The 24,121-nt window shown below is 46.0% G+C and overlaps 1 protein-coding gene across 7 annotated transcripts in view; it reads right to left on the minus strand.

The window, feature by feature from the left end:
* Epb41l4b (erythrocyte membrane protein band 4.1 like 4B) overlaps positions 1 to 24,121 on the minus strand; it is a 152,902-nt gene that overhangs the window by 84,224 nt on the left and 44,557 nt on the right. For all 7 annotated transcript variants that reach the window (XM_060379944.1, XM_060379943.1, XM_021628125.2 and 4 more), the window contains exons 3-11: positions 14,936 to 14,978; positions 14,126 to 14,204; positions 11,848 to 11,892; positions 9,879 to 9,931; positions 4,341 to 4,461; positions 2,751 to 2,838; positions 2,502 to 2,590; positions 2,119 to 2,188; positions 1,858 to 2,027 (exon numbers count right to left, since the gene is read on the minus strand). In XM_060379944.1, the coding sequence (XP_060235927.1) occupies positions 1,858 to 2,027; positions 2,119 to 2,188; positions 2,502 to 2,590; positions 2,751 to 2,838; positions 4,341 to 4,461; positions 9,879 to 9,931; positions 11,848 to 11,892; positions 14,126 to 14,204; positions 14,936 to 14,978 (758 nt within the window). The remainder of the gene's footprint in view (positions 1 to 1,857; positions 2,028 to 2,118; positions 2,189 to 2,501; positions 2,591 to 2,750; positions 2,839 to 4,340; positions 4,462 to 9,878; positions 9,932 to 11,847; positions 11,893 to 14,125; positions 14,205 to 14,935; positions 14,979 to 24,121) is intronic.

Raw genomic sequence — 24,121 nt, forward strand, 5'->3', positions numbered from 1 at the left:
AATCTGAAGCGAGCAACACTTCTGGCATTTCAAGCAGAGTTCAGGGACGTGCCATGTGTGGGCTGAGGTTACGAAACCAAGTGAAGTTTTCTGTCATGTAACTGAGATTCACAGACTCACGAGTATATTTAAAATGTACATTCCAGGCTGGAGAGGTGGCTCAGCGGTCGGAACGCTGGCTGCCCTTCCAGAGGGCCCCGGATGCATTCCCAGTATTCACATAGCAGCTCACAATCACCTAAGTCTAATTTTAGGAAATCTGACAAGTGTTCTCTGGCCTCTTCAGACACCAGGCACGCATACGGTGCACAAACATACATGTAGACAAAACACCCATACACAGAAATAAACAAAATTTTAAACAAAATTTAAAAAAATGAAAATGCGTAAGTTTAAGGACTGACACGCACATGTGCATATTCACAGCCTCTGATTGCAGAGGATGGATATTTTCAATTTTTACAGACGCCCCTGAAGGCAAAAATGTGTGAAAATATGCTTCAGGCTGTTTTCAGATTCAAAAACACATACACAGACAGACAGACAGGCAGACAGACAAGACACACACACACACACAGCTCTCATCCTTAATTATTACCAAATTTCTTGACTCTGGCATGTAAAGGCAAACAGGAATGGTGAGAACTTTAAGAGCCAGGGCTGGGGAGATGGTTCATCTAGTATAGTACTGACGCAGCATGAAGTGCGAGTTCAGGCCCCCAGCCCCCGTGTCAACAGCAAGGTGCTGTTCTGCGATCTGTAACCTTAGCACTGGGGAGGTGGAGATAAGCAGAGCTTTAAAGGTTACCAGCCTGGCTCAATCGGTGAGCTCCAGAATCGGCATGAGACCCTAGCTCAAAAACTAAAGTGGAGAGCAACGAAGGAAGACAGGTGGCTCCCTGGCCTCTACGAGAACATGCGCTGGGGCCACGCATACCTGTATATACCCACTGGAAGATACGCACACGGAACCACACACACCTATGTATACAAAGAAATAGCACCACCAAGGCCAGGTGTGGGGCGCACTTATAATCCACTTGGAAGGCAGAGACAGGAGGATCGTAAGTTCTAGACCAGCCTAGGAGAAAAAGTATACAAGAAGTATAAAAGAGAGGGGAAATCACGAAAGAAAAACCAGGCTGGTGAGCTCTACTCTCTGCTCTACCACTTACTGGCTGGTGAGAGTCTGAGTCTCATGTGGTTTGTAAAATGGGGATGCCTCCAGGACGAAGAGCGTTCTAGTGCAGCACAGTCCAGCAGAACCTCCCACAGTGACACTCTGTACTGTGTCTGCCCTAACCACAGGCAGTCACTACCTCAGGTGGCCACTGAACACTAGAAATGTGGCTTTTGAGACCAAGGACTATAGTTTTCAATGCATTAAACGGTCACTCTTTTCAGTAACTTCACATAACTAGTGGCCACTGCACTGGACAGCCCAGCTGCAGCCGTAGGTCAGGTCCTGACAATTTTGTTATTACATGTTGAACATACTTTACCCATAAATCTAAAACGTTAAGGGAGCCGGACTCAAATATTTGCAATATCGAATATCAAATACAACGATGTGCCATTTACGTCGTTGATGACATTCTTCCAAACTGAGGAAACTGTCAGCATCTCAAACACTCCTAGCACCAAGCACTTCAGACACAGGGGCTTCACTCACCGACCCCCCCCCCAAGTCAGTTCCATTTTATCAGGAAAGTGATGAAAACCCAAAAAGGCTGTGAGAGGACTGGAGGGCAGACGGTAACAGGAAAAGTTGGGGTGGCGCAAACAACCCAAACGGGTGGAGGCAAATACGGTGCTACCCTCACGCACGGAAGAAGGGGCTGTCATAAAACTGCCCACCTGAACCGGAATCGGGAACCCAGCCGGATGAAGTCGGACCTGGCGGACCTGCTGTTGCTGGGTGTGCGCAGGCGGAAGAAGGCGTGATGCTCCACAGCGCACTTCCACAAGTGCTTGCAGGTGCGTGCACTGTCCAGCCTGAACACGAAGGTGTGCTCCTGCTCGCGCCCCTGAGGGAGGAAGCAAAGGTCCTCGTGGGGGCGCACACACCACGGGGTGCAGGTGATGGCTACAAGGAGGGCACTGGGGAGCGAGGCCTACCTGGTCATCGTCCTCCACCACGACCAGGGTCAGCTTGCTCTTCTTGAAGTCCATTTTGGTGATCTTCGGCCTGGTCAGAGAGAAGGCATTTTAAAAAGGGCAGTCCATGACCAGACTGTCCACACATCACACAGTTTCCTCTCTACTTATAAAAGCTTAGATTGGCTAAGAAAAGAAAATCATCCATTCATTTAAATATGATCATCCAGAAGTGCAGTGCATTGGCCACACACCCACAAGGACAATAGGATGGTGTGATTGGTTTTTTTTTTTTTTTTAAATAAATCTGGGTGTTGCAAAAACCCCTCAAAATCATCCATCACATAGACTTTCCAACACAAAATAGGAAAAGACATTTTTAATATTAGACAAAACTAAATTACCAAAAGAATAAGCCTATTTTGTTAGCTCCTTCAAAGATTAATATGCCTGTCGGGGTCAGTCCAAGAGAATATTCACAGCCATCTCTTCCCTACAAACAAACGAAGTGACAGTCGGTAGAGGGTTCTAACAGGTCGTCACAGAGAAGAACGTAAAAACAATTTCCTCACCAAATTTTACTTTGTTGGCACGCTATGCATCTTTCAGAAACAGCCAAATAAAATGACGCAGACACACAGGGGAGCTCTTACCCTGACAACATGCATGTCCACCCCATACATTTCCAGCCACTTCGCTTTGTTCAGATAGGAGAGTTCCGCCTGGGCAGGGCTCTTTCCCCTTAGAAAAACCAATGGAGACACATGTAAACTGGGACTCACACACCCTCGGGTGTGAAGGGCCCACTGTGCTGTACAGGCTCACGCAATAGTTACAGCAATGGAGGGTGCACGTTTGTAAGGAAAACAATCGCCAGGAACCCTCGGTTAACAGAATAAGAAGACCACAGGCTGGTGATATTTAGGATAACCTAAGAAAACAAGAGTATGGTCTAAGGCAAAGCACAAGACTGTTCCTCCTGGCCTCCTCTGGGAGAAAGGAGGCCTCATGTGAGGGAGCGGGTGGGATGCCCTGGATGTACGCCAGCACACTTCCCCGTGTTTTGATGAAAACACACTCATGTCATCACAGGACTGAGGGACAAGAAAAGGTCACACTAAGTTCCCGGTCTAAGAGTAACTACGAGAGAGAGAGTGTGTGTGTGTGTGTGTGTGTGTGTGTGTGTGTGTGTGTGAAAGAGAGAGAATATCCCTGGGAAACTATCCAGGCAAAACAAAAACAAACCCGTTAGATTAGGGTGGTGGTGGCAGGGAGACGTGGACGGCACATACAGCTCACTGGCTCTCTGTGTAATGAGAATACTTCTGGACATACCATATTGTATGTCACATGGTCTCAATGGTGATGTCCTTTCACCCTAGGGTGTGGGATCAAAAGAGTCTGTGGCCCTTTTTTTTTTTTCTTTTTCAGATTTTCCAATACTAGTGTGAAGACCAACTCTAAACATGAAAGTCATTATGTTACATTTACCCTGACACATAAAACTGGGAGGTCCTGGAGGTGATTTCATACATGTTTAAAAATTGATACTATGATTACTATGAACGCCTGCCCCATAAAGCCAGGTGTAGACTTTTCAAATGTATCATGAGGTTGGTGTTCAAAAGTTTCACATTTTAGATTCAGGATTTGGGAGTTCTGGTGCTTCACCTGTGTTTCTAAAAAGTCTGCTCTAGAACAGGGTTCTCAACCTCTCGGCTGTGACCCCTCTGGGGGTTGGACAACCATTCACAGGGGTCATCTAACACCAACAGAAAACACAGACATTTACATTACGATTCATTAAAGTAGCAAAAATTACACTTATAAAGTAGCAACAAAAATTATTTTATGGTTTGGGGTCACCATGACATGAGGAACTGTGTTAAAGGTCACAGCATTAGGAAGGCTGAGAACCACTGCTCTAGGAGGTTCTGCTCAGGAAGGACAGGACCTTATCAGTACGTCATCTCCTCACTATCCACACCTGGAGTGTCACTAGCAAGGAACAATCAAATCAGACAGCAGCTGTGTGTTTCAGCAACAAAAAAACAGCCTGGCTTGACCTTTGCACATTTCTCAGAAGAGTGGTGACACGCAGGTCTGGAGTTGTGGCTTTCCGGTCATGAAAGGGACACACTGCACTGCGGAAGGTCATGCAATAGTTTGTCAGAAGGCTCTGACGAACACATAGGGCAAAATAAATGAGCAGTGCAGACCACGAGAGGGGTGCACTGAGGTACCTGTACTCTTTCCATCTCTGGAAGATATCGAATTCCATGGCTTCTGTCTGATTTGGGATGAACCGAAACTCAGACACAAGCTCTGGCGTGTGTTCCGGGAGCTCACACTCCCCCAGCTCCGCTGTGCCGTTCATGAAAGGGAGGAAAACAGGAGACAATGAACACTTTGGGTTATTGCTGCAACGAGTCCAAAGACAGGTCAGAAAGCACAGAGGCCCCTGATGTAGAGCCCTCTCATTATGAGGTTCCCTCAGAGACCTGGCAGTCATTAGAACACCCTCCCGACAGAGAAGTACAACAGTCATCTCAGTCACTTCTGTCTTTCTCCTCACTGCTTCTCCCACCTAGGGAGGCCTGGCTCACATTTCTTCAGGAAGTGGAAATTTTGCAATAAAAGCCAATTGCAGGCACTGAGGATCTTCCTGGGAGCATCTTTTGCACAGGGCTCTCGTTAAGCATAGGTCAGAGCAGCATTTTAGTGTTTGCAGGGCTAGGGTGGATCAAGAATTTGGTGCATGCAGAATCCGAGTGAGGAATAAAGGAGCAGTGAGGGAGGGCATGCAGGCTGCAGGAGCAACTGCGGCAAATCAAGCAGAACGGAGATGGGAGAAGGGAGAGGGCTGCACAAAAGAGGGAGAGCAACAGGAACCTGCCCGGCAAAATGCCCAATGTGCACTGCACGGTCCTTGCTCTTGCCAAGCCGCAAAACACAGGGCCCAAGGACACGGTGGCCCTCTCCCTCTGGAGCATGAATGAGAATCACCCCACCCCTTCAAACCTCAGAATGAAAGGGAATCCCCCAGTTTCCTCTATAACCTGATTACAGTGAGTGTGGGCATCAGGCTAGCAAGTGAAGGTACCAAGTAGGGGCTTGATCACCATGCTGACTTGCATACCCACCCAGGACCAGCCCAGTCACTGCCAGCCATTTCTCAAGACCCACGGATTGGTGCACTTTTCTCAGAAAGGTACTGATCCACATTTGTTTTTGAACTTGGAATGCAAAAGAATCATTTGGTAGGCTCATTAAAACATAACGTCGCTGAGTTCCATACCCAGAGTTCTTGATCTTGATATGGGCCCAGGGCCAGAACTGAATGTAACTGTGAATGACCTTCAACTTCTGATCCTCCTACCTTTGCCTCCTGAGTGTGCCACTATGTCTGATTTTATGTGGTGCTGGGGACGAAACTCAGGCCTTCATACACACTAGGCAAGGACTCGACCAACTGGGGCAACATCCTCAGACCATCGATTTTGCACTTCTAACAAATCCCCATGTGAGTCTGACACAGCCTGGGAATGGGAGAAAACCTGGAACCTGATGTCTCAGACACTACATTTGCCAGTGGAAGAAGCCACACATGCCCAGGAACCTGCAGGGACAGCAGAAGCTCACTACAGATCCACTAACTTCTTGTCCCTCCACTGGGCTGTGCACGGCCAGCATGTGGCTTCTGAGGAACAAGGTCTCACGGCCTAACTTCCAGGAGAGGAACTCCATCCGACTTGCAGAATGGATAAAATGTCTGTGTGACCAAGTGTGGTGTGTCACATGCTGAAATCCCAGCAATGAAATAGGCTCCCATGGTTGAGATCTGGGTAAGACAAAGTGAGACCCAGACTCAAAGCACTAAACAAAGCAGTTCTTATTCATGCACAGGAATCATTAAAACCAAACTCAAGGAGACTATGCCTTGACAAGATAATGCCTGGCAGAGGGAGGTGCCCTGGCAAACACCTCCCCACTTGAATGCCACCCTTTACATCTCGCAGGCCAAGATGTAGAGGAGTCAGGTCAGGGCCTGTAACAACCTTTTACCCTAGGCAAGGGGACACACATGAAATTCTGTTCTAGAAACAATGTATAGCCAAAAAGGGCGTGGGACTGGGGTCCTCAAGCTAGAGGCCACCAATCACCTCAGTCCAACAGGTCACTGTGGAGTGAGGTCCTGGCAAGCCATGAGCCTTATACAGTCTGGAAAGAGATTCCTGTGGCATCCCATGTACCCATAGACAGACATGATGCAATAGGACCCTGTGTTTAGTGGTGTCCTAGGTTGGACTAAGCATGCCAAAGACACCGGTGAGAAAGAGGGCAGTATCCCTTTCAGCCTTTGCTGTACTAAAGCAGGCTTGAGTAGACCTTGGTCACCACTCTGCCTTCCAAGAACATGCTGAAAGAACTTGGCACTCCAAGAATCTCCCAATTCTGCAGCCAGGCTCTGGCTCCATAGAGGCCATGGAAGGCAAAGGAAATGGATGTAGGAGAGACTGAAGCCCAGCTCAACCACAGCCATCTGTGTATCCCCGGGCAAACCACTGAGCTCTTCCAGGTCTGTGATCTCTTCGGAGACATGGGAGTTGTTACATGAGCAAGACCAGAACACTGCCATGTAATAGATGATCGCACACTGCTCTTTCCTTTTTCTTTTACCCTTTCACTTGGATTAATTTTCAAATCTACCACAAACTTATTCCCCAAAGAGCACATCATCCGTGGAAGGCTACAGTATCTCAACTCAGGGGCACCTGTATCTATATTGCAATCCAGTATCTCAACTCATTAATTCAAGGACAGCACTAAGATATGCCTGAAAGGCTCAACCACCAGAGGAAACTCAGCCCGTCATTTTATTCACACCGACAGAGAGGGGCTCCTGGCTGGGCTACAGAGAAAAGCAGGCGAGAGCATGGGTGGACTGACAACATGATAAGGGCTTCCCCATGTGTGCCCCTCAGTCTTCCAAGTAGTTTTTACACCCGGCATAATGGTTGTGCCTTAAGTTATACTACAGACATGGCTTGCTTCTCCAAGAAGGGCTCACAGGTGGCTGATTTTACTTTTATCTCTGCTGCTTTGACAGCCTCGCTACAGATGGATCAGTGAGGGCAGAGATGTGCCTCCTTCTCAAATCACTCAGGACAACAGGACAAGCTTGAAGCACTGTGCCAATAGCCTCAGGAGGAAACCACTGCAGTGATTAATGGCCTCAGGCCTGACACCATGCTTGGGTGCTTTCCTTTCATTAACACCACCCTGACAGATCTTCTGGGGCTGCCAAATCTGACTAGGCCTCTCGCAGCTCAGGAACCAGTGCAGATGAAGGCTACTGTCTATGTGGTAAAATTTGCATCTGACCAACACAAGAAGCCAGGAAAGGGCTGCTACGTTGTCCCCAACTCCATTTCCACCATGGTGCTCACCAAGAGGCCTGCTGCATGAGACTACACACAGGGAGAGGAAGCGTGTGGCTCTGTATGTGACGCGGCTGGCGTTAGAAAGCATTGCTGTTACCATCACCACCAAGTGCTTTTGAGCTACCCTGAGGGTCTCTCCAAGCTCATTCCTCCATTCATTCCGCACTTACTGAGCATCTGTTAAGAGCTGACTAAGGACTAGAAGTATTCAGGGATGAAAAAAGGCCCATTATCAACAAAGCACCTTTACTTGTGTAAACATGACAATATACAGTTACTAAAAATAGTAAGTAGGGCCTACGAGATGCCTCAGCAGGCACTTGTCACCAAGCCTGAAGTTTAAGTTCGAGCCCCGTGACCCACATGGTGGAAGAAGAGAACTGAGTCCTGTAAGCTGTCCTCTGACCTCTGCACACACACAATCACACTAAATTAAGATGTAATAAACGACAAATACACAAAAAAATTCTGTATTATTCTAGTCTGATTTACATTTCCTTTAAAAAAAATCTAAATGCATTACCAGAAGCTGTAGGTGCCGATGGGCGGCAGGCTGGTGACCGCTGTGCTGCTGCCTGACCGCTGTGCTGACCCACCCCGAATCTGTAACCAGTGCAATCTGACCCTGTTATACTTCTCAGAACTTACTATTTTCTTAAACTAGTAAAATAGGAGCTGGTGAGATGACTCGGCAGCCTGATAAGTGGCGAGATGTCCAGAACCCACATATGAAAGCAGAGCATCCACTCTCCAAAGCTGTCCTCCAACCTCCACACATACATGGTCACACACACACACACATAAATGTTTTAAAAAATGTAGTTAGAAAAATACAAAAGTAAAAGCCATATCTTTTTATGGTGTTCACAAAGACTATGAGAGAATATGTGACACACCCATAATCCAATGAAGCGCTGACAAGCAGATACTCATGAAATCCTGTTCTCTTAGTTCTGAAGACTTAAGCATTTTAAATGAAGATCCACCAGCCCCCTCCCACCGATAAACAGTCAGTGTGGACGGTCCTACAGGCAGACCTCATGCCATCCAGTTCCCACCTGCGTGCCGGTGACGTTGGCACTCTAGGCAGAGGCCCACACAGGCCGCTTACTCCACGGGAACCTCCTTTCTTTTTACTCACTCACTCACCAACGCGGCCACCTCCTCTCGGCAGCAGCCTGAGTCATCCCCAAGTCCTTCCTCACAGGAAGGCTCATCAAGGAACCTAGCTCCTGGCACTGCGTGGTTGCACTCAGTGAGCACACCCACCTGCCCCGCTCAGTTTCTTATTATCGCTGTTACGGGAACAGTCCTCACCCTGCCCCAGCCCCGGTACCAGCCCCAGTCCAACTTCTTCCTTCCACACAGCCAGGGTGGCCTTTCCGAAATACACCCCCCCCCGCCTGCCTATTCAAGAACGGGTTAAGAATCGCTGCTGACACCACAAAGCTCATATTCTATAAGTAGGAATAGCAACGGTTGGCTAGTCCAGTTTCTTGAACATGACACTATGATTACTGTCCCTATTAATTATTATTGTATGTTTAATTATTATTTTAATTATTATTGTATGTTTGCTTGCTTTTTTTTTCTGAGACAGGGTCTCCTGTGGCCCAGGTTGGCCTCAAACTTGTATCTATTGAGGGATGACCTTGAATTTCTGATTTTCCTACCACCGTCTCTTGAGTGCTGAGATTACTGGTGTGAACTACCAGGTCTGGTTGGTTTTTTGTTTTTGTTTTTTGTTTGTTTGTTTGGTTTGGTTTTTGGTTTGTTTTTTTGTTTTTGTTTTTGTTTTTTTTTGAGACAGGGTTTCTCTGTGTAGCTCCAGATGTCCTGGAACTCCCTGCTCTGTAGACCAGGCTGGCCTTGAACTTACAGAGATACACCTGCCTCCCAAGTGCTGGGATTAAAGGCATGCATCACCACCACCTGGCACTACAGTTTGGTTTTATGTTATACTGGAGAGTAGAGTGAACCAAGTAATATCTCGATCAGCCCCTTATTATACAACCCACACCCCACACTTGAAATACTAGTGATGGAACCACAGAGCCTTGGGCACACTAGCAAGAGCTGCATCTCCACTTCTCTGTCCATGAGACACCTTCCTTTCCATATCCCGCCATGGTCCTCTCTCTCTCCCAAACCTCCGGTGTATCTCGGTTGCTGGAAAACTTGATATATACTCTGTGCTTTCCTCAACAGACTGCAAGCTCCTGGGGACTGAGATCCCACCGTACGCAGGGCGCCAGGCCTGGCGTATACAGGAGTTCTCACTTACTGAAATGAAAGCAATAACCTTAAGATTTTAATTGTCACTAAGGATGAATGTACCTTGTAGACAGAGAGCAGCTAGTTCCACAGCCGTTTCATAGGGGCACTTCAGTCTTGGGGAGAAAAAAAGAAAAGAAGTTAACACTAAATACAAAGTTCTAAAGTTGGAACCACCTAGCAAATGTCAGTAAAAGCATCCTTTAAAAGGCAGCAGTACCTACAAAGGCTTCTGATGCTAGCAGTTTATATTTTTGGTCTATGTTGAAGATAAACTAACATACACTACAAATCTCCCAGGGCAGTTCTCAACATATCTACCCAAGCACACATCCTATCAACCATGCAGACACTTCCACTGAAAACAGAATGAAACCCCTTTGTCTTGTTATCTTAAATTCATTTTTTCTTGATACAGTCCATTTGTCTCTTCAAGCTGCCTTCAATCTTCTTTCAAACAAAGTCATGGCGGTAAAAATAAACACACCAACGCTGTCTAGACAGCTTCCAGGACTGCTAGATGTGCTCAGTATTCTAACAGGTCCAACTGAGGCAAAACTACAGAAGAGTGTCTCTGCAATCACAGTGGTTTTGCTCATTCTTCAAATTCCAGAGCGGGTTAGGGAAGCAGTGATGACGGCATTGGCACAGCACTTCACGGTTCTCAACAGCTTCTCATCTATATAGTCTACAGCTGAGTCAACGTTCTGCCATCAGTGGTTTTACACACTGAAGACAAGTTCCAGAGCTACGAGGCCTTTAGTGTAATGAACACAGAATGGACAGAGATAAAAATACACACATACTAAGCACACACACTAACCAAAAGCTGTATCGCACAGCTGAGTAAGGCCAACATAGACACTGTACAGTCTACTCATTCCATTGCCTCTCTGCCACTGAAATTTTAGAATTAAGAATTTGCAAACACAGAAATTGTATTTTAATTCAAAATTTTATTTCTTTATATAGTTGAGTTATATTTGGTTTTGTTGTTTGAGACAGGGTTTTACTATGTAACTTTGGCTGGCCTGGAACTCACTAGGTAGACCAAACTGGCCTCAAACTCACTGAGATACACCTGCCTCTGCTTCCCCAGGTCTGGAATTAGAAATGTGGGCCACCACAAGTAGCAGAAATTACCCATTAAACTTCTTTTAGGTTACATTCAAAACCAGAACATATTCCTGCTGGTAGCATCTGTTTCTGCTTCTTAGTCTTAATGTAATCTCGGGTTTTTGTTTCTTTTTAATTTAACAGAAAATATTCAATAACTCTTACTGGAAACTAATAAAAAGCTAATTTTTAAAAACCTTTACATTTATTTCTTCGTATAGACTATGTGTGTATGTGTGTTGGGGTCGGGGTGGGGTGTGTACATGCCATGGCACACGTACAGAGGTCAGAGGACAACTTTCAGGTCCTGGGGATCGAACTCAGGTTGTCAGGCTTGGCCGTGAAAAGCTTTACCTGCTAAGCCATTTTGTCAGCCCTTCTTTGTCTATTAATCCTCCCTCAAAATCAACCACTTCAGTGGTAACGTATTTTGTGCTTAACAACCACTATACGCCTAATGCCTTTAGGGAACATTTTTAAGATGAGAAAGGAAAAGAGATGAGACTTCTACAGCTCTTTCTCAAGGGATCAGATAAGGACCTCTTTATATCACCATAGTGTGATGGTAATGTGTGAGACTTCTTAAATTGAACAAATACTTGTACATGTATACATGCTAACCATGTGTGTTGCTTGCAGAAGCCAGTATGAATGGGGCAGTGAGGTGACAGGGAGAAAGCAGTTCCCAAATACACAATACTCAGTGCTCCAAGAAACGTCCCAAGCCATATAGAAATCATTTTAAAACAGGACAAAATGACAGCGGTGCAAGTGTCTGACTCACTTGGTAAGACCTGAAGTACTATTTTGAACTTGGTAAAGGGGGCAAGGGTAAAAGAGTTAAAACAGTGAATTACTCAGGTATACTATACTATGCTCTATGCTGGGTTAAGAGTTAGAACAAAAGCATACTTACTTTCCAGAAAGAATGTCATGCCTGAGTTGTAAAACAAACAGGTACCTGACAAACACATACAAAAGTCAACAGAGGGGAACCTTTCCTTTCCCAGCCACCTCCAACCCCCAGCCTCCCACCACCAATCTACCCCCCCCCCCCGCACATGCCCTGGCATTCTGCTCTGTCAAAAGGAAGCCCAACTCAAATGAGGAGGAAGGGAGCCTCTGTCTAAGCCAGTGGAAAGGCCTCCCAGGTCTCAATGGGTGGGGAAACGCATATGGGGAGTTGCAAGATACTTGTAGATGGAGCAGGACGGAATACCAAGGGATCTGATGTGACTTGCAGGATGGCGTTGGTGCAGGAGAGACTAGCCCAACAGGCAAGGAGAACTCTGCACAAGCATGTGATATAGCCCAGAAAATGGGCTGGGCAGAACCACTGAGCTGGCACCTGACCAGCTACAACTTCTCTCAAAAAGCCTGCAACTGACTAGCATCTACCGGAAACCACTTGAGGCTTTTCTTCCTGGTGCAGTTTAACTGCCACCTGTCTTTAAAACAAACACACATGCACACCATACAACACACACACACTCACAGAGGAAAAATCCTAAAATTACACTAAATTACAGAGATAATAAGAAACAAGGAGAAAAGTAGCAAAAAACATCAGCGGGGTTTACCAAGTTAAAAAATAAATGTCTGAGTCTTAAGTAAGTCTTTTATTTCCAGGCAGATGTGGGTACCAGAACCACTCTGTACCAACCGCAGCCTCCCACACTCTACTCTAGGCCTATGGAGTCTCACTCCTACACTCAAGAGTGGTCTCCAGGAATCCTGTTTGTTTCTGAGTCACACATCTGCCTTAAAAATGACCAGCTCGCAACTAACCAGGACCCAGAAGGGCTTGCAGAGACTGAAGCACCAACCAAGGACCATGAGTGGACTCGACCTAGCTCTCTACACAGAGGTAGCCCAAGGGCAACTCGGGCTTCATGTGGGTCCCCTAGTAAGAAGAGCAGGTGCTGTCTCCTACATGGACTCTGTTGCTGGTATTTGATCACTTCCCCCTGGTGGGGCTGCCTCGCCAGGCCACAGGAAGAGGATGTGCTCAGTCCTGATGTGACTTGATGTGCTGGAGTGGCTTGGTAGGGAGGGGTTCCCCTTAAGAGTAGGGGCTAAAGGAGAAGGGTAACTGGGAGGAAAGGGGGCTATGATCGAGATATAAAGTGAATAAATAAATTATTTAATTTTAAAAAATGACCAGCTCTAGTGACAGCTAGGAACAACATGCCTCATAATGACCTCCAAAGAGAAATACTGAGTTGAACCTTGGAAGCCATATGGGCGGTCCTTTTCTGTAGAATGGCAATAGGAGACTCTGGATGACCCCGAAATCAAAGTGGTCAAGGAAACTGAAGGTTCTACCTCATGCTAGAAGGTTCTGCTTCCTAGCAGGTCCTTAACTATGACTGAACTTACACTTTTGAAGTTCAGGACATTGATGTGCATATTCGCACCAACCAGAGCACAGTGTCCATGTGACCAGAAGTCTTGGCTCACGTAGGGAAACCCGACAGAAGAAGCCCCGAAGGCCCTTGTCATGGGCACCAACTTTCAAATGTCACTTAGGTGTTCCTCACCAAGCTGCTGACCACCAATGTACAAGTACAGGATCACACACATAGTGACAAGGATACTCTTGGGGTATTTAGAATGAGATAAAGCATTTCATGGATGGAAGGGGCGCCCCAACCACTGTTTACAATCTCCCTTTCTTCTATATTGATCCTGAGATTCAGGAGATAAGCACAGGTGCTCACAACTTAAAAAAACCCAGTGGGTCTAAGAGCTACAAGAGGGTGGTAAAGAAAAAAATCTTTGGTTAACAGATCTGCTTATGTGAAGTGAGGGGTTCCTTCAATTGGAAAAAAAAAAAATCACAGTGTTTTGCTATACCCTCAAAAAAGGAGAAAGGGGAGGAGGCAATTCCTGACTAAGAAACCTTCTCCCAATATCTGGTTTTTGCAATGGAGACAAAGACAAAATGCCATAGATGAGCCCACCACTTCCCCAAAGTCCAAGAAAATCCATCTAATTTGACTGATATGAGCAATACCAAATTAAGCATACTGAGAGGTTTTCAACAGGGTACAGGAGCCTGGGAAGAGTGCTAGTAACTTGCTTGGAAATACAGAGGACTAAAAAGGAACAGAGCCCCTGACTGAGATGCTCCCCCTCCCCCACGCTGGCCCAGGTGGGGCCTAATGGACAGAACCCTCAGTGCTGTGTCCTACCTTGTAAATTCCTCTCGAAGGTTGTTTGGTTCTGAAGAATAGTATTTGACTCGAAAGTGCAAAGCATAGGCAGGTCCAACTAAACATTTGGAGACAGAAAGGTAAAGATGTTTGTCCCCCATCAGACAGAAGGAAACCCATCACAATGACAGCAAGCCCACCGCTCCATCTGGAGTTCAAAAGAATGGAACCAAACTTTCAGGTTGACTGAGATGGTTTAGCTAGGAACTTCATTCTGTCAGAAACCCTTGACTGGGTGAGTTACAAAAAGAGCTGGCATTACTCCAAACTGGCACCCATATTTTACAAAGGACAAAGTGGGCTGGAGGCAAGTGACGCCCAAGCAGCAAAGCGTTCTGCCACGTAAAAACATGGTAAAAATACCGTCAGGTATTTTAAGAGGATATAATTTCCAAATGATCTAAGTGTAAACAGCATTAGAGAAATATGGTTGCCACACCTGTAGGAGTGAGCTGGAGCCTTCCTGCCTCCTACTCACCATTCTGAATCTGCTTTGAAACTTACTTGGCAGTGAGTAGAGGAGGCGACAGGCTTCTGAATAGTACATTAGTCAGTTCCCATTGGCAGGGCTGCCTCACTTGAAATGAGAGCACAGGTGGGTTTTAATATCTACTCATTCAATGTTAAAGCTCTACTCTTTGGCCAGTTTGAAGGAAGTATCACCCACTTAACATTGGATCTATTTACAAATCAAAAAAAAATCTCAAAAATCTTGACAAAGGAGTTTACTGACAGGATTTTCAAAAAGAAAGAAAAGAAGACATGAGTAGACTGCAGTCTATGTCTTACCTTTCATCTGTTTCTTTATGGGTTTTGAATGATCCAGCCAGTGCTGAAAGAAGAAAATGTTTAATTAGGAACCAAATATGCGCCCCTAAAGGACTCCTCCTCTACAAATCCGGAGGATTCCATTCACAAAGACCTGAGACTGAGTCAGACCTTGAATTCCTCAGTGGGATCTGCAAGTATGCTAGGTATGGTATTGGAAATTCTTTTCTCAGGCTGTGGAGGTGCTCAAGCCGTTCTTGTTGAGAACCTAGGTTCCATTCTCAGTACCAACATGGAGGCTCTACTGCACCTGCTTCTAGGGGTGATCGGATTCTCCCTTGTGGCCTCTTCTGGCACCAGGCACATACTGCATGTGGTGCACATACATACATGCAGGCAAACGCTTATACATATACAACTAAAATAAATACATTTCTCCCTCTCTATTTTAAGTCTATATTCAGGTAGGTCAGTGTTTGCTGCTTTGGGGCTGGAGAGATGGCTCAGCAGGTAAGAGCACTGGCTGTTCTTCCTGAGAGCCCAGGTTTGGTTCCCAGCACCCTCATGGTGGCTCATAACCATCCATAACTCCAATTCCAGGGAGTCCAACACTTTCTTCTGGCCTCTGTGGGCCCTGTACTCATATGGTGTATGACATACATATTCAGGCAAAACACCTACACACGTAAAATAAAAATAAAGAAGATATTTTAAAGCACATGCTCTAGGGATCGGAATTTGGATCCCCACAACCTACATAAGATCCAGGTTGGTGTAGTGGCTATCTATAATTCAAGTTTAGGAAGGCAGAGAGAATTCCCAGAGTGAGCTGGCTGATGAGATTAGCAGTATCAGTGAGTTCTGGGTCTGATTGAGAGACCCTGTCTCAATGAATGAAGTGCCAAAGTACTATCAACCCTCCACATGTATGCCCACATACATGCAAGCATACAAACACACACACATACCATACACGTAAATCGAAAAAGAAAAATGAACAAATAATTTGCTTATGTATATAAGTATGTTTTCTTACAGCTGAAGTTTCTCTAAGATTTTTTAAGAGGTCAGGAAGCCTTTAAAACCCCTAAAAAATTGATCTGTAAAGTCCCTTCCAAAAATTCTGAGTTCCTGATGTTACAGTCGATCTTTCCCAATAATTCCAGGTCTTAACTAACCTAGCAAAAGTACAACTCCCATGCTAAACTCTGATTACACACCAGCCTGTGGTCCTGACACCTTCAACTCTGAAATCAGGAACTCAAAACCCAGCCCACTTCACTCTTCTACATTCCTGGAGCCCCACCACTGATAGAAAGAGACAGACTGTTCGGCTGTGGCGAGTGAGGGCATTTCAACTGTTCCTCATATTTACCAAAACAAACACCTTTAGTTTTATCTGCCTAAGGAGGTTACAAAGCCATTCCCCATATAAACATTTAATTCAAAATTGTTAACATATGCTCAGTAGCCTAACTCCTAAAGAAAGCTATATATGACAATACCATAGAGATATATACCATCCAGATAAATCTATCCTAAACAGAAAACATTGTGAATTAAAGATGCATTTAATCCCTCTGGCCTGTGTGTCTTGCTTGGCTACATAGGAAAACACAGAGTGTTGTTTATTTATGTGATTGTACGGTTTTGCCTTGGATCTCAAGACAGAAGAATCAACAACCCAGGAGAGGTCAAAAATCATAATATGAAGTCTGGTCTCTACTGCATGCTTATCACTTTTGTGCCACCATAAAGTTGGGCTATCATGAGTCAGGGGCCGTCTGCACTTCCAGTCTCTTAGATCAAACTCTGATGGCGAGGGATCATGTGGCTGATGGCTTCTATGCTTTCTATGAGAAGTTCCAGGTGTGGTACCCAGCCTGTTCTTCCTGGATTGAGAAATAGTCTGGCTTCCAGAAACGTTTATTTTCTATGTATGGGTGTTCTGCTTGCATGTCAGTCTGTGCACCATGTGTGTGCTGGGTGCCCAAGGAGGCGAGGAGAGGCCTTTGGATGGCCAGGTACTGAGGGTGCATGTGGTTGTGAGTATGTGGTGCTGGGGACTGAAGTCCTCGGGAAAGGAAGCTAGTGCTCCTAACTGCTGAGCCATCTATCTCCCCAAGCCTGAAATGTGAATTGTTTTTTAGAGGGTAGTTAGACATGTTCACCATCTCTGTAATTAACTCGGTGCACACTGGAACCTGTTAGGAAAGGAACCAGAATGAAACAGGTGAAAGCAGGCTTCTCTCCTGCTATTCTGAACCAGAGGCTAATTCCGCTGACTACTAGGGATTTGCAGAAGCAAGCTACATTGTGCACATGTTACTAATGAGAGAGGGCGGGGCTGAATGAGCACAGTGTACTCCACAAAGCCTGGGAGGACTGTGTAGGAGGCAGGGGGATGTGGAAACACAAAAAAAGCACCTAACAGATGAATTAGAATACAATAAGTGTGCATGCTAAGGAGAAGAGGATGTGGGTCTCTCTCCACACTGCCCAGGCCGTGTAACAAAAGCAGATCACTGCAGCATGGGACCTATTTCAAAGGCACACGGCTGGGATGCTACATCTCATTGTTGATAGCTTTGAATTAGCAATGACCTAAATGCCCATCAACAAAGACGGATTCAAAAATGGCTCATCTGTATAATGCAATACTATTGTAAAAGGATGTAGGCTGATATTTACTGATGTGACAACAATGTTGAGATGGAAAAAGAAACAGGTAGGATCCTGTTTCTAGAAAATTATTATTTTCTATCAAGATATGTCCAGAAAGATTTGTAGGGTTTTTGCTTGTTTGTTTGTTTGTTTGTTTGTTTGTTTTTGGTGATGGGGTGGTCAGGGATGGTGTGAATGCCGTTTTCTTTTACTTTTCTGAACAGCCTTTTATTTTAATGTGATTATTATTTAGTGTGGGAGGGCTGTCCATTTTAGATTTATTCATTGTTTACTTACTAGGCATGTTTACTTTGTTTTCTGAGACAAGATTTCATGTATCCCAGGCTAGCCTCAAATTCTCTATGTAGCTTAGGATGACCATGAACTTCTGATCCTCTTACTTCCATCTTCTGAGTGCTAGGAATGCATGTATGTACTACCATGCCCAGACTATGTGATGGAGTACATCCAACCAGAACTTCCTACATGCCAGGTAAGCATGCTAACACTCATGCTACATCTTCAGCTCCGAGATAGGGAATTTGGGTTAGGAATTGGCAGAACAGGAATTAGACTTCACCATTGCCCTTAGCCATGCTGACAGCTCCCAATCTCACTCCGGGAAGGACAGACACAGAGAGGAAGGGAGCATATTTATGCTCCTGCCAAGTGCCATACTAATGTCTATAACCAAACCAGTATTTAAACGAACCCACCATTCCAGGCACAGAAAGTTCTCCTGCAGCTTAAAGGAACCCATCCATTTCCTTCCTCTCTCACATCTCCTTAACATTATTCTGAGTAAATCACATTCAAACCCACCCTCCCTCTCCCTCTACTATTAAACTCTCATCTCCATCCAAGTCTAACGTGTGGTTTCCCTGGCCCGAGCTTCAACTCTGACTGTATGTTACAATGCTGGAAGAACTAAATGAAAGAAGCCGATACCCAGGGGTCACACAAAACCCATCAGCTACTTCTGAAAGCATCGGTTTCACAGATGCGCCTAGTATGCCGTTCAGTATTGACTACTTAGTCTTCATATCCTCATCTACAGGAAGATGCCCTGTGCATCTTAAAATGTCCACAGCTCTATGTTGAGTTCTATAAAACCTCATGCAATTCCAGTGTTTATGGGCCAGTCCAAGAGGTGAGATGGCCAGATGTCCACTGCTGGGGCTAACATAAGGACAGATGGTTGCCAGATGTTCTGGGCAGCAGCCAGCTCCACCCTGGGGCCAGAATGCTAACAGTGCTCCCTTTACCTATCTTCATGGGAGCTTTATCATTTGCATTTAAAGCAGGGCTTGCCAAGACAGAGGGCATGAATATCCGGAGCAGAGAAAGGAGTCAAAAGTGGCATGAATATTCTGAAGCTCCTTGACCCATGGGAGTTTTCAGAACAAGGATTAGTGGCTCCATCAGAGACAACATGAAACCTATTTATGATCCTGAGACAGAGATGGTAAAGCTTACCAGCTTGTGTCCAACCAGCTCAAGATAACCTGGCTTTCTTCACAGTTGCAAAGGCCTGGCACATGCTGATCACTGGTACTGCATCCCACAAGAAGCCCCCTCCCTGGGACTTGAAAACCACCGCAACAAAAGACCTGGCATTTAGAAAACCCTATGCTGTGTACAGCTTTGAGAGCTGTATCCAGCAGCAGCAAGACCTGCCTGGCACAGTCACCGGTATCTTAGCTAAATAAAGCAGATCACACATCAACGAAGACCTAGGCAGACTGCCTCTAAGGTCCTCCACAGACCATTAAACCAGTCACCACAGGCAGACTGAAACGTTTTTTTAGTTCGAATGGCAAGACATTGAACTCAACTCTCCAGTGGGTGTTAGCAAGGTGATTTCTTGTCTGAATCTGTCATCCTAAGTCCATGTGGCAAAGCCCTATCCATAAATCAAGATGTGGGATGTGATCCTGCCAGAGCCCATCTGTTCTACTGGAGCATCAGTTCTGGAAATGCGACCGGCAGAGGGTGGCTGTAGAATTTAATGATCTGAGCCGTCGTGGGAGGCACTGAAGCTCAGAGGTTAAAGCCTGGTCTAAAATCTCTGTTCATGGAGCCCTTGCCGTGAAGGCTAAGCAACAGGGCTCATGTTCTAGTACCTAGAGATTTCTCTGGCTTATATGAAGTATTTAGTTTGCCCTGGTATTAGAGGAGGAAAGGATCTGAAGAGGCAATCATATCCACAGGATGAAGGAGGGAAAGGACACCTGGGATTCACTGTCCTACCCATTGTCTGATTCAGGATTGGGGATAAAGGAACTGAAAGGCTGTGATGGGATTCAAACTTACTGTTGTTAGTGTCAGTGACCACATGTGTACCCACCCCTCACTGCTGATATTCAGGGTTAGGCTACCTGGGAGCCTGCTGTACTTCCTCAGTTAATATGACACTTCTCTGTTCTATCACCAATGGAGACAGAAGAGCAGCACTCCTTTCCTGCTTTGCAACCTTCTCGAATGTAGCCACGAGTAAGTCTTTTTTGCCCTTTCTTCATCTTTCTCACCTTGTGCTGGCCCCTAACATGTCTATGGGATCAACCCGCTTCAATGGCAAGAAGGAGGAGATCCGGTCTGATTTTCTGCAATAGTTACCCAGATATCCACAGATCACTTTTAAACATGGCTGTTTCTTCTTCCTTCTTCTTTTCTCTGACTGTTAGGGTTCAAACCCAGGGCCTTGTACATGCTGTGCAAGTTCGTTACCCCTGGGCTACAGCCAGCCCTGCTCTTTTTTCTTACAATCACATCTGAAGTGGCATGAGGCACAGTAGCGTTGACACAGATGCAGATAATGACCTTCTGAGACATGGACAGCAGGAAGCCAGGTGTGCTGTGGTATCTCCAGCAACCAGCACAACTGCATAGACCTGACTCACCTGCCAGATTCAAAGCCGTAAAGAACAGGAAAAACAACACATGGCCTGACTTGAAGGAAAGGCCAAAATTGTCTTGCCTGAATCTCTGAAGGGGCCAGTGAAGGGGACTCCAGGGCCACATATGTCCTATACAACATCTGCCCCTTGGAAAGGAAGCGCCTCCTGTGATGACTGTTAAGAGTCTTATCCTAAATCCTTTCTCCCCCTCTGCCTAGAAATGCCTCTCCTACTCTGTTGACACACCAATGTCCATTCATACTCCCCCTTTTTTTTCTTCCTGACACTCAGGCAGTCTCTCCTCTGTGAGCCTGGCCACTCTCTGTTGGAAGACTGACCACACTGTACTCCATGAGAAATGCCTGTCTGTCTCCCTGACCAGAATGGGCCAGGCAGGGACAATGTCTAGCTCATGTCTGCAACCAAAAAGCTTGACCCTGCTATGCCCCAAATCAAGTTTAGCAGACGTTCTCTTTGTGTGTGTGCAAGTGTGTGTGTGTGTCTGTGTGTATGTGTGGTGTAGTATGTAGTGTGTGTATGTGTCTTGTCTAATATGTATGTAGTGTGTGTGTGTGGTGTAGTATGTATGTAGTGTGTATGGTGGTGTTGAGGGGTAAGGAATGGGGAGGGTTGCTCACACCCATTTGCATATTTACAGTGTATTAAACAAATACCTGTTCAGTGGAAAGTACTGGACTTTGGAGTAAAATCAAATTTTGGATCCTGACTTTGTCCTTTCTTTACTGTTTACAAAGTTTCCAATTTCTCTGAGCCTTGGATACATCCTCCTATAAAACGGATCTACTTTGAGGCCAGTTTCAAGGATGGATGATAAGTGCTGAGCAGAAATCATGCAAGCCTTTAGTTTAATACTAGCTCCAAGTGGGAACTGTCAATAGCAGCTACCATGGCCCAGTATCACAAAGGTCTGGAGACTTAGGAAAGAGGTCCTGGCTCTCCACAGAAAACTTTTATTACGTAAACTGTGTCCCAAGCTCTACTCTGAGCTGAGTGCGGATGGACCTGCAGAGTGGGTCGCTGGATGGCCTTCCTCTGACCTGAAAAGGGAAACAGGAGATCCCAGCGCCAACTGCTAAAAATAGGTGATGCCAACAGGATTTGACAGTTACTTCAGGGCTGGGCAGGGTACCATGGAAACCAGGCTAGGCTCTTTTCAAGGAGTTGGAGATACAAGCTTGGTGTACACAGAACTGCGGCAAAAGCCCTGCCAGCACAACCCTTGACTGCTCATGTCAGGGGCTGTGTGGGGATGCAAATATCTGAGGAGCCTGGACTGTGGCGAAAGTCCCCACAGGGGATCAATATCCCCAGTGGATCATTCCTTCCCAGTGTCCCACTTGATGCTCCTACCTTCCCAGAATACCTCCCGTGGCATCTGAACACCTCCAGACCCTGTGAAAAAATCAATACTACCCAGCAGCCATTTCGGCAGACTTTCTAAAGGACTGCTTAAATCTGATGAGTGTTTTCCCACAGGTATCACAGGTTCATGGCTTCCAACGAGCTGCATCTTCTCAGTGCACTCAGCTTGATGACTGTGTCCCAACCCCACCACACCCAGCTGGAGGTTTGCTCCCAGGGCCCATGTGCTGGGAGCTCGTTTCCTGGTGTAGTGACGCTGAGATACTGGTACCTTTAAGGGGTGGAGCCTGGTAGGAATAAATTAGCTTCCAGAGTCCCACCTTCACCAGGGACTGAATCAATTCCTTCCTGGGGACTGAGTCAATGCTATGACATTATAAATAAAGCAAGACACCCCATACACCTAGGCTTTTCTGCATGGAACCACTTCTGTTGCTGTTTTTCCAATGTATTATGACCCTTCTCAAAAGCCATCCAGATATAGCCACACTGGACTCTCAGTATCTAAGATAGTGAGATACAAACCTGCTTCCTTTATCAAGTACCCTGCATTTGGCATTTTGTTACTGCAATTTGAAACAGACTAAGCTGAAGACCCACAAGCATGTTCCATGACTCCTGAGTTTTGCCCTGTGTATATTACACACACACACACACACACACACACTTTACAGACAGGAATATCCAAAACTCAAAAGCACAGTGTACAAGGACAGGAACATATATATGAAACTGAAAACTTCAGCTGGAGCCTAAGTTGTGCCACTCAGTGACTCACCAAAGTCTAAAGGCTTTCCATCACACAAAAAGAAATACAAGTGCCTCTCCTACGATGGTATGTGGCTTGCTCCCAACTAAACCAAAAGAAGCCATAAGTTCTAGGATGCAGTCAGAAATATCTATTTCATTTTAATTTTTAAAGATGCATTTCTCTTATATGTACGGCGAGTGCCTGCATGTATTATGTGTACCACATGAGGTGTCCACAGACTAGAGGATGACACTGAATATTCTAGAACTGAAGTTATAGGTGGTTATGAGCCACATCGCCATGTGGATGCTGGAACCAAACCCTGAACCTCTGAAAGAGCAGGAAGTGTTCTACCGCTCAGCTGTGTCCCCAGCCACGTTTGCTTATACCTACAAATACAAAACCCAAGGCAAATACGCTCCAAGGTTTACATAGAGGAAAGACGTTCAGGAAGCTCAGGACATATTTCATGAACCATGAGTGGGTCTGTGGAAATGATCTAGAGGAACATTCAGAAGTTTAAGTAGAGTGAGATATGTCAGTGTGGGGGAGGGCCCAACAGAATGGCACAGATGCAGACTGGACCAGTTTGTGATAGAATCCGCTGAGAAAGCAAAGAGAGGGGTAAAAGGAAGGACCCTGGAGGCAGCAGCACATCTCCTGCATTCTTGAACTCTCATGTCTGCAGAGCAGGATGCTGAAGCATCTTCAGGACCAGCAGAGCCAAGACATCTGTAGATGCCTAGTCTGGGCAGGATACCTGGGCCCCGCTGTGAACATCCCCCCTGCTACACGGCGACAGGAAACAGCGATGGGAATGCCTGCCAGCCACGTCAGCAGGGCTTCGTGGCAAAGTCCTTCGTAACAGAGTCACATATCCAAAGCTTTCCAGGAAGCTAAATGGTTGTAGAGGGCTCCCCTGAGGATTAGGACATGATAGCAAGCCAACAGGCCCTTGGTGCTAAAGACAAAAATGATGGCTTTCTAGCTGAAGGAGATGCTGGGGCAGACACACCTGCATGAAGCCTGAGAGTTCTTAGAGACTGACCATGAAGCCTGAGAGTTCTTAGGTTTGGGAACCCAAACTTCACCTTACAGGGGAGGAAACGGAGGCCAAGAGAGAGAAGATAGCCAATCTGAAGGCCACCAGATGGGTCAGAACCAGAAACAGGGTGGAGAACTGCTTCCAGCCCCAGGGCTGTAGATACTCTAATGAAAAGCACCATCATCATCCACTTTGGGTGAAGTGAAGGTCTCAAGAGTACCAGAGGCTGGGGTGGTCAGAGACGCCGAGCACAGAGAAACTCTGAACATGGTTGTACTGGCCAGTTTTATGTCAACTTGACACAAGCAAGAGCCATCAGAGAGTAGAGAGCCTCAATCGAGGAGATTTCTCCATAAGATCCAGCTGTAAGGTGTTTTCTCAGTTAGTGATCATCAACGTGGGAGGGCCCAGCCCATTGCGGTGGTGACATCCCTGGGAGGTGGTCCTTGGTTCTGTAAGAAAGCAGG

This window comes from Meriones unguiculatus, chromosome 3 (assembly GCF_030254825.1).
Source record: "Meriones unguiculatus strain TT.TT164.6M chromosome 3, Bangor_MerUng_6.1, whole genome shotgun sequence".
Lineage (NCBI taxonomy): Eukaryota > Metazoa > Chordata > Mammalia > Rodentia > Muridae > Meriones > Meriones unguiculatus.